Source organism: Podarcis gaigeae (genome assembly GCF_964106915.1).
Source record: "Podarcis gaigeae genome assembly, chromosome: 1".
Lineage (NCBI taxonomy): Eukaryota > Metazoa > Chordata > Lepidosauria > Squamata > Lacertidae > Podarcis > Podarcis gaigeae.
In genome coordinates, this window is record NC_139678.1 from 136,055,260 (window position 1) to 136,072,619 (window position 17,360).

The 17,360-nt window shown below is 46.7% G+C and overlaps 1 protein-coding gene across 5 annotated transcripts in view; it reads left to right on the top strand.

The window, feature by feature from the left end:
* The first annotated feature begins 676 nt into the window (after positions 1-676).
* The window catches only part of ERBB4 (erb-b2 receptor tyrosine kinase 4), an 837,205-nt gene continuing 820,521 nt past the window's right edge, over positions 677-17,360 (top strand). For all 5 annotated transcript variants that reach the window (XR_014556491.1, XM_083704220.1, XM_083704222.1 and 2 more), the window contains exon 1: positions 677-6,673. Coding sequence is in view for 4 of the 5 variants with exons in the window: in XM_083704220.1 (XP_083560346.1) it covers positions 6,586-6,673 (88 nt within the window). In the remaining variant the exon portion in view is untranslated. The remainder of the gene's footprint in view (positions 6,674-17,360) is intronic.

Consider the following 17,360-nt stretch of genomic DNA (forward strand, 5'->3'; position numbering starts at 1 on the left):
GTTAATAAAATGCATGATTCACACAATGAATTGAAATCTTGAAAGGCAGAAAATCACCGAGAAGGAAGGATTGTGTCTCGATTGCTAATTTCTTTAATATCTACACAAAATATTTCTTCTCCTTCCTTTTCATTCTTCCTTACATACCCCTTCTGAGCTCCACATGGCTCTCTGTCCATCTTTCACAATGATTTCCAACACTGCTGTCACAGCCTCCCACCATTAATCCCTTTAACATGCCCATACATTTCTATTGTGGCCACACACTTTCTCCTCAATAAACTCCATTTTTTTGCAGCAGAGTCAGGATAAAGCATGGAAATTGAATAGGTTGATGAAAAACAAAACCAATATGCCTAAGCTTATGTAGATTGGTAGAATTCACCTTCATATTGGCTTTAGGCAGATATTTATCCCAAGGGTTCTCTGGAAGCTCACACACAGGGAGAGACTCCTTGCGCATGGGTGTGGCGCCATTTATTCTCAGGGAGGCAGAACCAAAAGTGTGTTTGACTCATTAGAGCAGAGGGTTTCAACCTTTTTGACTCCATGGCTCCCTGGAGCTGAGTGCCCTCCCCCACTTCCTTGCTTACTCTGCGGCCACCTTTGCTCCTGGCAACCAGCACCCCCTGACCAGCCCAGAGGCACCATTTGCCTGTGCAGCTTGTAGCCAGGGTTGCTGCAATGAACAACCACATAAGCCTTTGGGAGGCAGAGACGTGAGAGGGCATCAGAGGGAAGGAAAGAGGGACAGAGGCCAGTCTTGCCCGCAGTACCCGTGACCATCATTCAAGGCACTCCAGGGTGCTACAGCACACTGGTTGAAAACCACTGTATTAGAGGAAGGAAGCCACTGGCCTTGAGAGAACTCTATGCATGCCTCAGAGCTCCTAACCTTGGAACACTGTGATATGAGCATGTATTCATGATCTTGATAATCATTATCATTTCCCAAGAGTGAAATTTCTGGTCTCTTTTTATGGCAATGCATGGGCCAATTTATGTCGATTACAAACCTTCCACTACATCAGTTCCTCCTATATCCACTATATCCCCCTCATAACAACCCTGCAAAGTATAATAGAGGTAATAATTTATTATTTATTAAATTTCTATACTGCCCTTCATTTGAAGATCACTGTGATGAGACAGTAACTAGCTTGATAAGATCACCTAGCAAGAATCAGTCAGGCTGCATACATAACATGCATTTAAAGCATCCCCCAAGGAATCATGTGAAATGATAAGGGTGCTGGGAATTGTAGCTCTGTGAGAGGTAAACTACAGTTCCCAGGATTCTCTGGGGAAACTGATGTGCTTTGAATGCATGGTCTGTACACAGCCTAGGTTTCAATGCAGTCCTCCTTAATTCAAGCCTGACAATCTGTCCCCACAATTGCTATTAACATATTAGGAAATCTGAGACCTTAAAGGCCAGGGGTGTGGGATGAGCAGAGTTATGGGCCTCCTGTTATGGTGGACTATTATCCATCTCCAGTATCCATTCTGGATCACGCTGGCAGGGAGTTGGAGTCCAAACCCAGGAGAGCCACTCTTGCCCATCCATTATAAGCCATCTCCCTAGCTGATGGAAACACTGTGCTGAATATGTCCTCTGGTGTCCACTTTCTGGTCAGAAATTATTGTGGGCAATAACTGTGTTTTAGAAAATTTATTCATATTTGTGAATGGTCACGTATTCTTAAATTACATACCCCTGTGGTGTGGAGACTAATGGGTGGACAACAAAAGTGGACTTTATGAGCCCTTGTGGTGGCTAAGAAGGTGGCTTTACACTGCCAGGCTGGAAGGACATCAGAAGATCTCACTGTCCTTTCCACATTTGAATGCATGGCTCATTTTTGTTTAATTTTTAAAACTGAAACAAATCAAATAAAATCAATACAATAAAAATAATAGAAGTACAAATACAAAAAACAAAGTGCTGTATATCCAGAAGAGACTTAAATCAGGTAAGTAGAGTACTTAAGACCACCAGGAAAACCCAATTTCACATTGTACAATGGAGAGGGCATCCTGTGTCTTTGTATTTGTTGCCCAGTATTTAAGACAAAACCCCACCAAACAGCACAGAATTTTTCAGGATCCTCTGAGCCTTTGGCAAAATGTAATTTATGAGTTGCTGTTTTTCAGCTGCTTCTAAGCTCCACATATCTGTATACCAAAGTGAAAGTTGCAGGTCCTGTGAGCTTTTCCATTTCTGGGCAATTGAAGTTCTGGCAGGCATCAACATCAAGAATTCCTGAGAGCTGAAGCCTTTCAGTTGATCATCCCATAGATTTAGTAAACAAAGCTGTGGTGAAATTGGACTGCGATATTTGAGTATTTTGCTCATCTCCTGACAAACCATTGTACAGAATTTGAATACTAGTGCTCACCAATATTTTCCTTCACCTAAACCTGCACTGTATCTGCCAAATGTGGAAGGAGAAAGGAAAACAAGAGCCACAGACAGCCATGAGCAAACCTTAGACCAGTGTGATATGGACCAAAGAAACAGAAAACCTTGCAGGCTCCAGAGTAAATAAAAGAAGTTTACTTACATCAGTTCACAGTTGGATTTCTGAAGGCAGACTTAGTTACAAATATGTACATGTGGATCTACCCCATATGGAGGAATAACCCCAGTGCTTCTGCTAGCTAGCAGAGCAGTCCTAGCTAAAAGCTGGTCAAATGAAGAAGGAAGTCAAAAAAGAGGTTGCTGCATGACTCATCCTTTTGTTACCTGGACAGGTTAGGTCACACCCACCTTCTATCACATGCAAAAGGAAGGATGCTCCAGCCAGGAGGAACAGGAAATTTCAACTGGCTGGACTAAACATTCCCTCGCATGTCTTCTCTAGCATTTCAAGGAATGTTGTATTGACTGCCTCTCATGGATCACATCCCACAAAGACTTCCCACTCAGACAGCATCTGAATGGTGAGGAAGAGGAGGCACAATGTCTATCTCACTATTTTGCAGCCAGCCCCAAAGGTGATCTCCAAGGCAGTGGGCCAGATGCAAAAGGAGCTCCCCCTCTCACTGGAAATGCCAGGTGAGGGGCTTGTGTGTGATTCCTGGAGTTGGAGTTAGCGTGGAACAGAAAGGTATATGATGAGAAGGATGGGAAGGAAAAGACAAATAATTTTTAGTGGGACAAATCAGCTCTTTACTTCTCCCTCAGTGAATTCAGGACACAAGACAACTAACACCAGGGATGTTTACAAAATCCTCCCTGTCTGAATTTCTCCAAGATCTCCAATTTACTTGGCTTTGTTTGCAGAGCAGCACTGATGCCTGAGGGATCTTTTGTCATTTCTCCATCTTGTTTTCCAGGCTTCGAGGGGTTTTCATTTCCTTCCACTTGTGACACTTGATGAAACAGGGCGAAAAAGGAACTGTGGTGCCCCTCTCTGGGGCTCTTTGAATTGTGTGTGCCCAGGAGACGATGTGCTCCTTCAAGCTGCGTTTCATCAATGATCACTTATACACATCAGTAGAGGAGGGGAAGTCTTAAAAATGAAAAGAAATAGTACAGCATACTGTTCACGTAGCAGCTCTTGAATTAATTGCAGAAGGTCTCAATGTGAACAGAATGGTTGGCATAAAGAACCCACAGAATTAAAGCAGAATGGGAATCAAGGAAACCAACTGCTCTCTGTGTGACACCTTATCTACTACCCAAGTGCTTGCCCATCAAGTACATGGGCCATAGAACATTCTCTACCAATTACATTCCTATGGTCTGAGTCGGCCTATCCTCAATGTGGCTCTGTGGTCTTAACCCCTTCACATGCTAATTCACAAGAATATGCATTGTTAGATTTGACTGCAAATCAAATACCACAGATGCTGGTATCCTTTTAGAGTAGTGGTGGAAATCTCTGGGTGTGAGGAAACTGCCTTTTACTAAATCAGACCCATCACTCCATCTAGCTCAGTTCTATCTCCCCAGACTGACTGGGGTCTCTCCTAGCCTTATCTGGAAATGCTGTGGATTGAAACTGGGACCTTTGGTGTGCAAAGCGGGTGCTCAGCCTCTGAGCTGCTACGCTTCCCTGCAAGCAGGTGTTGCTGGATTGCAGCTCTCACCAGCCCCAGCCATCCTGACCAATGATCAGGGTGATGGGATTTGCAATCCAACATCTGGCTTTGGGGGATTAACAACATTTGAGACTTCCATCTTGATTTATGCTCATTTCTAGTGGAGAAAAAAATACAACAGAGAAGTACCACAAGAGTCCAGTGGTCTTCACACAATTTAAAAGGACGTAGGACAGAGGAGCGCCGTTTAGGGAGGCTGAGGAGGCAGTTCAGTATCCCATAATTCAGTGGTGGCCCTTCAGGTGTTTTTGGACCTCAAACCCCATCAGCCCCTGTCAGGGTGGCTGGTGAACAGGAATTATGGGAACTGTAGCCCAACAACCTCTGGGGGGGCCAGTATTCCTGCGCTGAAAGGTTTGCTATTTATGAGCTATCAAAAATAGAGAAAGAAAGAAACCTCATTTTAAACAGTTTAACCATGATTTTTAAAAATTAATTCGCCAAACAGCAGCATAAAGAAATAAACAACTGTCTCATCATCCCAAACACATATATCAATACACGTTGGCAAAGTCTTCCATTCCAACTCATACACTCACCACAAACAGATCAGACAGGACCAAAAACAAAAAGAAGAGGTATGGGGGGGGGGGAAGGATGAAAGGAAAAAGCGAGCATATTCCTGTACAGACCTGAGGACTTGGCTGGGGCTCTGAACACAAAACCTCCCCCCCCAAAAAAAAAAATGGAACAGGGGGGCAGGGAGGTGGTGCTGGTCACCGGAGTCTGCGAAATCCTCCTTTCCTCTCTGTCTCTGCGCTAAGCTTTCCATTCGAGAGGCCTCCGCGAACCAGCAGGTTGAGGCGGATCGTCTCCGTCTGCAGGATGAGGAGAAAGTTCCGCTCGCTCTCCGTCGAGCCTCGTCGCCCCGGCTCACTTTCCCTTTCAGTTTCCCAGAGCCGTCGCGGCGAGGAATCGCTCTGGAATGGAAATAACCCCCGCGCAACGGAGCGGACCCCGCCGCCTGCTGTATGGCTTGGCGCGGACTTGAACTCTGCGGGTCTTCGCCTCCCTCCTATGTCTGGTGGTAAAGAGAGGGAGAGACAGACCCCAGATTTGATTTGGGTGGTTCGGTTTCCGAGTCTTTCTTTGCGCGCTCTCCTTGTCAGAGAGAAAGGAGACGAGATTCGGATCTAGCTGCACCTCTTTTTACCGGGGCGTGTGCGCTACCGGAATCACACCTGTCTATGCTTCTAGTAAGCACACACATGCACCCCCGGCGACTGCGATCCTCTGCCCTGCACACTTTTATTCGGGGTGCGGGAGTAAGTTCCACCGGAATATAAAGCGCGCCTTCCTTCCGAGTAAGCCTGGAAGGATCCGGCGTCACGAGAGGGAGCCGGCAAAACAAAGCCGAGGGAGCCCGGCGGAATAAATCCGCAAGGAAATGCCTGAAATGGCACATTAAAGAGCAAAGCCCAACACAAAACCGCTTTTCTCTCCTGCCCGGGCCTGAAAAGGCACATTGTGGCGCTCGCTGGCAGCGGCTGCCTCCGCCTTCCTCCATGGTAACCTGCGCGCAGCAGCCGCGCGCCCCGCTGGACGCGCGCGCCCCTGACAGGTGTTTCCCGGGTATTTTGGGGGCGGGGGGGGGCGGGGAGAGCGGCTGATCCCAGCATGCGGGGGGGGCGGGGGCGGGGCTTGCTCCGCTCCGAGGCAGCGAGGAGGCGGGGCCAGCGCTGAGTTCCTCCAGCCTATCATCTCCTCCTCCTTCTGGGTTGGGGATTTTGGGGGGCTGGAGGGGGTGGCTTGCTCGGCCGGCTGGATTGTTAATCTGGGCAGCAGCCGGAGTCCTGGGAATCAATGGGAATCGACGCGCCGAGGTTTTACTACTACAGCAGCTCCTGGACTGGAGGGAGAAAGCGGGAGGCAGGGAAATAAACTAAAAGCAAAGCAGCAGCAGCAGCAGCACCCCCCTCCCGCCCCGGATCGCTCGCGCTCTCTGTTTCTCCGCGCTCCGCTCAGCACCCAGGGAGTCGAGGAAGGGAGCCGAAGAAAGGCGGCCAGAGGGTGGACTAGGAGCCGGCGGAGAAGCGGACTCCGAGGGAGCGGCGGAAGAGGAGCTTTGCCCCGCTGGGGCGTTTGGGGTCTTGTGGTTTTCGGCTTGTTTTGCCCTTTTGAAAACTGTGGCAACAACTTTTGGGAGTTGCGGGTCACGGCTTCTGGGAAGGTCCTCCGGTCCAGAGCAGCAGGCCATGCCCAGCGCCTAAAGGGGCGGCCGGCAGAGAAGACTGCGCCACCTGAGAGGGGCTCCCCTCGTCCTCGGCTTGGCGGGGGCCGAGCGCGCCTTCCCGCCGGCGGCGCACCTTCCGCGCGGGCCAGCCGAGAGGACGCTGCGCGCTTGCCATCGCGGGCGCTGAGCGGAGGGAGACGAGGCCGCCGCCTGGACCATGTAATTGGGGAGCCCAGGAGAGCGTCCTTCCGAGTCTCCTTCTTCCTTGTCCCTGCCGAAAAAGAGCAGAAGATCAAAGCCCGACGATGACGAAGAAGCCGGCACGAAGAGTGCTCTGCTGGGTCAGCCTCCTCGCGATCGCCGGCACCTTCCGCCTCGGCGCAGCTCAGTCAGGTGCGCTCCGCTTCTGCCTCGCGGGTCGCGGCTCTCGCTCGGCTTCTTTCTAGGGTTCCTCTGGATCATTTCCCCGCGCCGATCCAGCCGAGGTTCCTTCCCTTCCCCGTTTTACATGTCCTCTGAAGATCGGCAGACTTTCCCTCCCTCTCTATAAATAAATCTTAGCGGCTTTTCATGATCCCAGAAGGACACCCCCGGATAATATTTCAAACTGGGAGATTTGGTACAGGCAGCTAAAGCAAGTTGAGGGGGTGGTTTGCTTCTTTCCAGGGGCCGCTGCCACCTGCTTCCCTCTGGGGCGCTTTATTTGCGCGCGCGCGCTTGTGGTGCAGGATCCGGTTTTCTTTTAAAACGCACGGAAACGATTTGGTTCGAGACGGGCCTCTTTGGCTCGGGTTCGGACTCCAGGCAGAGGCTCCGGAGCAGGCGAGCTCTTGGAGCCGGGCGCCAGGGAGAAGGCGGCTCCAGTCCTTCTGTAGCCCTCGGCGGAGGGCGCTTCTGGCAAATGCGCGTCCGGCGCTGTCGAGGCTGGCAGGTGCCTCTCGCTTGTGGCCCCTGATCCGGTCCCAGGGTGTGTGGGGCGGGGAGGGCCGGGGCCGGCTTTCCTTCCAGCGGGACAGCAGCCCACCGCTTCTGGTTGCCCTCGGACAGGGCTGCGGAGGTGAACGGGGTCGTTTCTGCTTACTCTCTCTCGGTTGGCTTGGAGAGGAGAGCCGGGAGGCGGGGAGGCTTCTTGGCACCCGAACGAAGGGGCATGATCCAACCCGGTCCCAGCACGTTCCACGCCTCCGTTGGTTTCCACAGGAAGGCTGGCAGGAGCCCCCTCCCCTCGGTTCCCCTGGAGCTGAGCGTGAGGGTTTAACTTTGGGTGGATCCTGCCCGACGTGCCCTGCTTTGTTTGGTGTAAGGGTCACCCGGGAGAGGGAGAAGAAGCCCCCTTGTTTGCAGGTGCCACATGGAGGAACGGGTACTGAATACAGATCGGGGCTTTTCCAGCTCGGTTATCCCCGCTCGGCGCCCCGGGCGCCTCTTGGAACAGGAGATCCTCCCTCCCTCCCTCCCTCCCATCTCCTGCGCAGGAGCTTCTCCTTTCTGGGTGGCGGGCTTCGCTTGTGGGTCCTTCTCTTACTGACCCAGAGGCACGACCCCTCGCAGGTGGGTGGGGAGGGATCAAGGTCTGCCAGGTTTGCTTTCCGGGGAGGGCCGGGCAGGATCTGAGCGCAAAGTTGGACACACTTTGATCTCTCCTGCCGGGATGCTGTAGCCAGGAGCTGCTTCTCCCAACGGATCTCGTTTTCTTGGTAGTAAAGAGTCTAGAGAATTTCACTGGCGTTTACTTCCAAGAAAGGAGGCGAATTAGGATAAGTTACTGCTCCCAAAAATCTAGACCTTTGGGCACACAAACAGACAAAGCTTCGGAAGCTTTCATTGGAGGTTTTGAAGCGGGAAGGGGGGCGCATCTGCTAAGGAAGCTTTACTTGAGATTCCTGCGTTGCAGGGAGTTGGACTAGATGACCCTCGGGGTCCCTTCCAACTCTACAGCTCTGTGATTGTCCGCTAGCCCTCCTTGGCTTCTCTTGCGCTCACAGGGCTGTTTGCTGGGCCGAATTCTATGGACTTTTCTCGCGTGTTGACGGTGTTGCTGCCACGCACGTTTTGCTGTTGACTCTTGACGCCTTTGGAGGAGCCGCGGCTCCAGATAAGCGCGCCATAAATGTCCAGATGAATGCAGGAATCTAGTCGCCTTCGCTCCGCCCTTGCTTTTGATCCCCCTCGTTCTTGGGGGTGGGGGTTCAGAAGGCACTGTTGATTCCCCCCGCCCAAAAGCAGAAAGATTTCTTTCGACAGGGCGTTTCATAGGGTCGAGGATTTTTCTTGAAGGGGCTTTGTGGATTTTGATGGTTTTGGTCCAAAGCAATTTTTTGCTATTAGTTTGAGCTTCTGGGGTTTCGCGGTTTTTTGGGGATTCCCTCACTTCTCAGCAACTTTCTCTCTCCCCCCTCTCCAAACACCTACTTTATTCTGCAATGCTCTTAAAGAGAGCATCCCTGTGTTTTTATGTTGCTTTAAAGTAACTGGTAGCAAGTGCTGCTTTTTTTTTCCTTTTTCAAGCCTTCTGCTGCTCAGGTTTTCAGTGATGGAACATTTGGGCAAGAGACTGGAGCAAAGATGTGGGCATTTGCAAATGGCAACACCACTGCTTGGCTAGGCAAAGGCAAAGGCAAAGATATAGAGGCAATAGAGACGTCTGTGTGTGCATGTGAAAGAGAGACAGTAGGAGAGAAAGAGAGAACTGATAAGAACATGTTTTGTTTTACTGGACCAATGACTTTATACAAGTTTCAGGCGCCATCAAATTTCCTTTGTGCTGAATGGAAGTATAGTAGTGCAAACTACTCAGCTCCACTCAGAGCAAAGCAGACATAAATATGGCAGGATGAAACCGCCATCTGAAAACAATAGATGCTTTAGGAATAGTTCCGTGTTACTCAGAAGCTTGCCTGCTCTCGCAAAACATTGATAGGGCCAAAGACAATGCATGTGCTTGTGGGATCTCCTAAGGCAAATCTCTAGGAAAGTCATCCTGAGCAAGCCCCACTGACAACATTAGGGGTCTCACACATCTCCCATTCATTGCAGTGGAGCTTTTACAAGATATTTTCCCAGTGGAATATTCCTTCATGTCCAGGGCCCACCCCCCTGCAGCAACCGCCTGTCTCAAGCTCTCTTTGTTTGTGTGTGGAGAGATGGAGAGGTACAGCTAATCATCCCCTGGTAAATCTACACAGGGAGCTCTTTTCCCTTGTCTTCCCTTCCCTTCAGCCAGTAGCAGTTTGGAGGAGTTTGTTTTGGTCCAAATGAGAAATTAAGTGTGGATAAGTAAACTGAGCTGCCAGAGGGCGACAAGATGTTGAGTGAATTGCTTTTAGATGAAACAAATTAAGGAAACGAGAGGAGACAATCTGCTTCTTGCATTATTAGACACGGCTTGGAGTTCAGGGGGGGAAAGTGGTGTATTTTTGAAATGCTAATTCCTTAAGAAGTGGGAGGGATGCACCTTATTTACTGCTCTATGCGAACAGCATGGAAACTCAGGCTGCTGGTTGTATTTTTTTGTTTTGGTACGCTACCAAAATAAAAATAAAAATAAGGAAGCAGATTTTGTTTTGAGTTCTTTTCTCCAAAGAAATCACAAGAAATTCTCCCTGTGTGTTTGGTTAATTTTATTGCTTGAATAATATATGGACAACCCCAGTCTCTATGAGATTTATTTAAAAGAGGAGGTTCCAAGAATGCTGCCTCATTTCATACTGGAAAGTTTCATTATTTTTAGACCCATTAGCAAAACATTTAAGCCTGCTGTTCTTGGAGACAAAAATCAGCGAAGAAAGGAAACCTCTTTTAAGGAGCCGGTTCTCATTGGTGTTAGAATCTTGTCCATCAAGGGAGATGAGTCCAGTAAAAAGGTATTATCTTACCTAGTTTCTTGAATTATATTTATGGACTGAAAGGAACTGGGACTTAATGGAACTTTTAAGGTTGTAAATTGTCCTAAGGAAAACTATAGCGCATTGAAATCTTTTAACACAATTAGGATCTGGCTGTATGTTGGCATAAATCCTTTTGGTCCAGCTACACTGGACATGTGTGGGATTATGGTGCATGTTGTTTACAAGCTCAGATCTCGCCACTCATGCTTCTCTGCAGCACCTTTCTTTAAAAATTAACACCATCACCATAACCTCCCACACATAGTAAAGTGATTGTTTTGTGTGCTGGACAGATTTGATCAGGCATTCTGGTCCACACACATTATGTTGCATTGTTTAATTTGGATCTCTGCCTAAGGCATACAGGCCAGCTATTTTTCCTTCACGATTTTAAGGTGTCTCCACACATGGTTGACTAAATCCAGATAAATGTGAGGTTCTGATTACATGTGAGCCAGAAGCCAGATAATCATTTTGGAACTGAGAGACAAAATATAGTCAAAAGTAAAAGCTCTATTTAATTTTAAGGCAATAAGGGGGCTGTGTTGGCTTTGATCCTCTTTTTAAAAGAATTCCCGTTTTTATATACATATGTGGTTCCTGTGAGCTTGAAATGACAGATAGCCTTGATTATATTCGGTCCATTCTGCCCAAATAGGGATATTTATATTAGTTGCAATCTATTGCATTTCCCCAGTAGGCCTAAAAGAGTTTAAACCTGGCTTAGGTAAACAGTTGCAAGCTAAATGTGAGAGCCATGATAAATCTCAACAGACAAAGATGTGAAAAAGTTTGGCAAATGCTAGCCTTTTTGATTTACATATACTGCGGCTTCCAGTTCTGTTCTTATAGCACGAAGCTTCCTGGCATACTGTGAGAAAGAAACAGAATATTCATTCTTCAAATCATTGTTTTAGGAAAACTCTTTCTGGTGTGTACTGTTTTCCTCTTTTTACAATTCTACTGAATTGTTGTTGTTTTGGTCCATGAATGTTACTTTGGTCTTTTGTCTATTTTTAGTTAACTGATCCTCTTGTATTTCCTTCAGTTAGGCTTTTTCCATTGGCAACTGCAGGATATTAATAATTCTACTTATTTTTACACAAGCCTTTCTTCTCTGTTAGCCATAGTTGAAATATCATTTCTTATTCCCTCTGTGTTTTGCCTCTTGTTCTTTTCTTGCTGGCTAACCTTCCTTCCTTCCCCTTATCAACTGTCTTTCCTTTTCGTTCGGTCGTTGCCTAGTCTTTCCCTCCGTGTTATTTCTTCTCTAGGTGTCTTTGTTTTTTGCCGTTACTAGAGTTAATGACCCTAACCCACCGTCTAGTTTTGCTAGAGCGCCTAGACTTTAGGTGTGTAATCCTTAGCATGTTTTCTTAGAAATAAGCCCCACTGTGTTCATTTAGCTCCAGGTAAATCAGTGTAGTATCGAGCTGCATGTCACAATTTTTTCCTTTTTTAAAACATAAATAAATAAATCACAATATGTAAAAAATAACTTACAGTAATGGAGCCCTTTCCTTCATAATGTGATGCAGTCCAACTCTGGAATCCACTGATACTTAGCTGCCTTTAGGTTTCACTGTGTTTGTCTGACTGACTAGATTGTCTTGAATCTAAACCCTTCAGTTTAACTGGATGGTGGATGGAGCCTGAGCTGCTCTCTATTTACCCATCTCTGATCAATCTGACATGGCTGGCTGAGTGGACAATCACAAAGCTATTCTGCTGCCCAGATTTATTCCTGAAAGAAAAGAAAATGGCATCGATCCAGGGTCACTTGCTCTTAAGAACACTGACTCCCAAGGCCGAATTGGTCCTTAACAGGATGTTGATGCCTCCCCTGGGCACAATCTCTTATAGCTTCTCCTGGCTCCAGAGGGAAGAAAGACACTTTAGTTAAACAGAAGTGTTTTAATTGTAAACATTTGCTGATCCATTGTCGACCTATTATCTCATGACGGATGCATCGTCTGAGAGGAGGGCACTGTATTAAGCTGCAGTCCACAAGCAGCCTTGCTCTGTATGACTGCTGGTGCCGCCTCATGTTCTCAGTGAGAGTTGAGGGGAAGTGTTTCAGAGCGGGTGGCTCCTAAACTGGAGAACAGTACACCTCGGGGGGAAATAAGGGGCACCCATGCCTCTCCCATGCATTTCAGTGAACCTTGCACGGGAGATGATTGTGGTGGAATTTGGCCAGTGGCATATGTTGGATGGTGTGTCCAGCAGGTGAGAACCTTCACCTTCAGGGGCTCACCTTGCCTAATTCCATGCAGGATGGGGAGAAACCTGAAATGGGTGGAATCATGGGAGGAGGAGAGAAGCTCTTTGCAAGCCATCCGTCCAGACTTCCAGCAAGAGTGATTTATCCATTCTCCAGCAGGGAGAAAGAGGCAAAGGAAAAAAGAGAGAGTGAGAGAAAATGAGTGCCTGCTTGCTTGGGGCTCCAGCCATGCCTATAACAGGCTTTGACCCCTCTTACCACCAACTCTGGCCTGGCCTGGCCTGGCCTGGCCTGCCACCAGCATGTGGCCCCTGGCAGAAAAAATGGTCCCCAGCCCTGCGGTAAGCTCTGATCTGAAGTCCACTAGTGTTGCCTTGGAGATAAGCAGGACCAGAATTATGAGCTCACCTAAGTGTGCTGATGGGCTGCAAGGAAGTCAGATCAGTGCCAGCTGCTTGCCTGGAGAGAACCGTTACTTGCCCACGGTGAACAGCTAATGGAAATACTGCATTAAAGGAGGAAAATTTCAGTGATCAGAGTGTTTGATTTGGATCATGGTTCAGATTCTTCTTCAACCATTGCAGCTCAGGACTGCAATACCTCAAGGACTGCCTCTCCCCATATAAACTGAACTGGACTCTGTGTTCATTATCTGAGGCCCTTCTTTGTGTGCCTCCTCCACAAGAGGTCTGGAGGGTGGCAACACGAGAACAGGGCCTTTTCTACAGTGGCTCCCCGTTTGTGGAATGCTCTTCCCATGGAGGATTGCCTGACGCCTTCATTATATATATATTTTTGGCACCAGGAGAAAATGTTCCTCTTCAACCAGACTTTTGGCTGATTAATATCCCACAGCCTTTTAAATGTGTCTGTGGGAAGGGGGACTATTGCTTTGTTTTTGTTTTATTATTTACTTGGGTTTTTATCTTTCATTTTATTCTGTGAACCACCTTAGATCTTGTGATGAAAGGTGACATATAGATTTAATAATAAATAAATAATAGCAAGAGTTTGCCATGTGTAAAATGAGAACACAGTAGAGAGTAGAGAGAGACTGTGAAGCCCCTTGTGTATTAACAGCCTGATCTCAAACTCAGGTGTGTCTTACCCTGTATGGAATTGGGCTTCACAAGATAAACATTTGGAAGAGGGGAATCTGCAGACCTCCAGATGTTGCATGACAGCTGGGGTTGATGGGAGCTGGAGCCTAATAACACCTGGAGGACCAAGGATTCCCCACCCCAGTTCTGAACAATAGTGCTTAGCAATTAGACTTGAAAGTTATATTGTTTTTTATTTATTCTAATTGAATTTTAACTTTTCAAGAACATTGGGAACACTGAATAGATTTACTGGTTAACCTGAAAAAGTGGCATAGCCTGCTCTCCTTTAGCTTTAACAGTGGTTTGATGTGAAAATTTTCAGAAAATGGTGATAACCATTACTATTATCTTTTCCGCATCATGCAGTTGCTAAAAGCACAGCTACAGTGGTAAAATGGTAATCTCAGTACCAGGACAGGAATTTTCCACTGGATTAGAGAAAAATTTCATTTTGAAGAAAACCTTACAAGAATGGCTAGTTTGTATGAGAGAACCAGCAACAACAGTTAATTGCAATATTCTGCTCTTGTGGCTCTAGAAGAAGAAGAAAAAAAAGTGAGGTTGTTTACTCCTGTGTGGGTGGGGGTGTTCTGAAATTCCTGGGAAATGAAGGTTCCAGGGTATGCCAGGAGTCTCCATGATGTGCAAGGCTCCCCACTTCACAGGCACCTTGTGCTGCTCCTGCACTCAGGGGCAACATCTCCTGCCAGAAGAAGGCTGTGGAATTTGGTCCATACTTCCTCTGTTGATGGGCAGCTGATGGAATCAACCAAAATGTTGTGGTGGGCTCCTCAAATGTTCCTGCCCATTTTTTCGTTAAGCTGTTGGCAGATCAGTCAGCAGCTCCTTTGGTTCTATATTTATCTTTGGAACTATATTTTCCTGGGACGCAGGCTGCGCATTAAGTAGGATAACATCATGAAGTGAGTTTGGAGTGAGGACAGTCCTTCCTGCTCTCCCTCTGAATGGGCAAACATAGTCACCCCCTCCCTTTGCAGACGCCCTTTTAAAAAAGGAATCCCTGACCATTATTACAGCAGGAGAAAGCTTTTGTGAAAGTTGTTCCCTCTACAGCTTCAGCTGAGACCTTTCACCATATTAAATCCAAGAACTACAGAGCTGTTGAATAAGTAAAGCCAAGTTAACTCTGCACAGTTTGAAGTATCCAGCTGCTCTGTCAAACAGTTCAGTTAATTTTTTGTATGTGCCTTCCCCTTCCATAACAAGGAGACTACTTTATCTGATATATTGGTTAGCCCACGTTTCCTTCAGAGGACTTTTCTCTGTCAAGTGGGGCCTCTTGGCAAGAGCTTCATCATGGCAATTTTTTCTCTGTCAAGTTGATGTCCTTTCTTTGGGCTGGAGCTAAACATGACATCCAAGTGCTTTTGTGTTAATGTTGTAAATACTTGTATTTGGAGCTGTATTCCAAATATGGTCATATCCTGAATGCTACTTGTGATTAAATATTGACATTTATTTTTGAACTCTTTTTAAGAGGCATGGCTGTATTTAGGGTATTGGTCTGCCAAGAATCAGCATATAGACATTTTCCTTTGAGTTTCATAAATACTGGTACATATTTTCAAGATCTAAAAAAGTAAAGCTTGCCAACTGATACTGTTTTCATCTAAAGAGGGAGTGTGGACCAGGTAAGTTGTTGTGGATCATCGTTCACTCAGTTGACACTGATTCCTTTTAGAGAAAGAAGTGCTCTTGCACAGTGCTCAGGCCTTTTGCGTTGTCACATGTTTGATCTGATAACAAGGAGATCATTGAGCAAATGATGGGTGCAATCCAAGTGCGCTTCAGACCCATTGAAACAAGTGGGATTTAAGGGCTAACTGCCTTTTGCATTCTACCCTGTGGTCACTGGGCTATATATAGTTTGGCTTGGCAAGGGGAGGAGATCATTGGAAACTTGGGTTTCAAGCCTTCAGTGTGCAGCTACAAAGAAAATATAGCAACTGGTGAGTCAGACTTTCCCCCCACCTTCAGTTTGATTCAGGTTGCACAAAACCCTCTGAGGGAACAGATCAGATGAGGCAAAACAAAATATGTCGCTCTGTTTGCTAACAAGGAGAGACTGGTTTTCAAAATGACAAGTGGGACCTGCAACAAAATGATGTGGTGTATTGCCGCCCCCGAGGATTGCTCTTGTTCAGGGCTTTTACCAGCCTAGAATAGAAGCCTTGTAGTGCTGTTCAAGCCGCCCAGGAGGTGGGGGAGAGGTGGAGGGGAAAGGACACAGTATTTAAGGTGCTCACGCTAGTGTTTAAAGCCCTAAATACTGTGTCTGACAAACTGCCTCGTTCCCTCCTCCTTTCCTACCTCTTTCCCTCTCTGATCTTGGTAGTTCCACTGCCCCCAGAAGTTTTGGGGTTAGGGTGACTGGGGCAGAGTATTCTCTGTGGTAGTCCCTAAATTGTGGAATTCCCTCACAACAGAGGTGCACCTGGCCCCTTCACTGTACGACTTTGTCATATGCTGAAAACACGCCTCTTTATCCTGGCCATTGACTCTATCTATCTTTGGGACCCACTCTAATTGTGATCGTAATTTTTTAAAATATGTTCTTAATGCTGTATTTTGTTTTTCTGTAACATGCCCCTACCCCCCCAGGGCCTTTCTGATGTAGGATCAGTAATAAATTTAATAAAATAATAATAGTAGCAATGCACTTCCCAGGGTATTCCCTGAATAGCTCCGTAGACACCCATCAACTTTGCTTATGTTTCCAAAAGGCACCACATAAGACAGGCAGCAAAGAACTGATTATTCTGTAACTTGACCGTGTACTGGGAAAGAGTTAATTGTCCTGTAAAAAGTTTGTTGTTGCCTAGGGACCAGTATTCACACAGTCTGCTTATATTTGCTTTATGCAAACAGAATATGGCACTAGCTACTAACTTGCATTACTTTACTTGCACTGAGTGCCATAACTAAACTGGGAGAAAGAGTTCAAGAGGTAGCCATTTCCGATATGAAGGACTTAATTCAGGAACTATGGATGAATAAAATAAACCTCTCAATAAGAAGACCAACAATCACATAGTAAGTTTATAGGAGACAACAGGAAACACCATGGATTTGTAAACACTTCAGAAAAATAATTAGTATGAACCAGTGAGAATTTAAAGTCCCAATATGCTGGAACTTCTGGATTGTACACAATCCTATTTATGATCACAATCATAAATGTACATAATCCCATTTATGTCTGGTTGATTTCAGAATTCTATCACATAGAATTAAAGGTGGCTTATTGGCACATAACTACAGTCTGTATCTGGAATCACAGTGGCTGTAATTTTCAGCTACCGGTAAATAGATTTGGAGTGGGAAGGGATAGTAGTGATGAGGATGGATTTAGCAAGCGGCTGGGAAAATACCTCACTCGGGTATTTATTGAGCCTCCATCCTGATTCATTTGCAGGGAGATTGGAAGGCATTCATCAAGCAAATGTAACCCACCCCACATTTCCCCATGAATTTCACCATCACCTTCCTTATCGCAAGAAGTGCAGGTTTGTTGCACAAAATCTCCAAATCAACTCTGATTGCATTACTGGAATTTGCTGGTATGTGACTGAATCCCACCCTAAAATAGCCACAGTCTGGAGGTGTCTTCCCTGTCAGGATCCTCCTTCTCAAACAAAAAACAAAGCACTTAGCTCATGCTCTCTGTAATTCTCCTGCCGGGGGTGGGGGCTGTGCCATTTCCCCTGTCTCCCCTACTTGCAAATGGGGTTACGGTATTGGCAGGAAACATCTTTCACCAGGGGCAGACTTTGGTCATTTTTCATAATATAGCACACTGTGCATGACCAAAATTTGGTGCCCCCAAATGGGCCTTCTCAGTTATG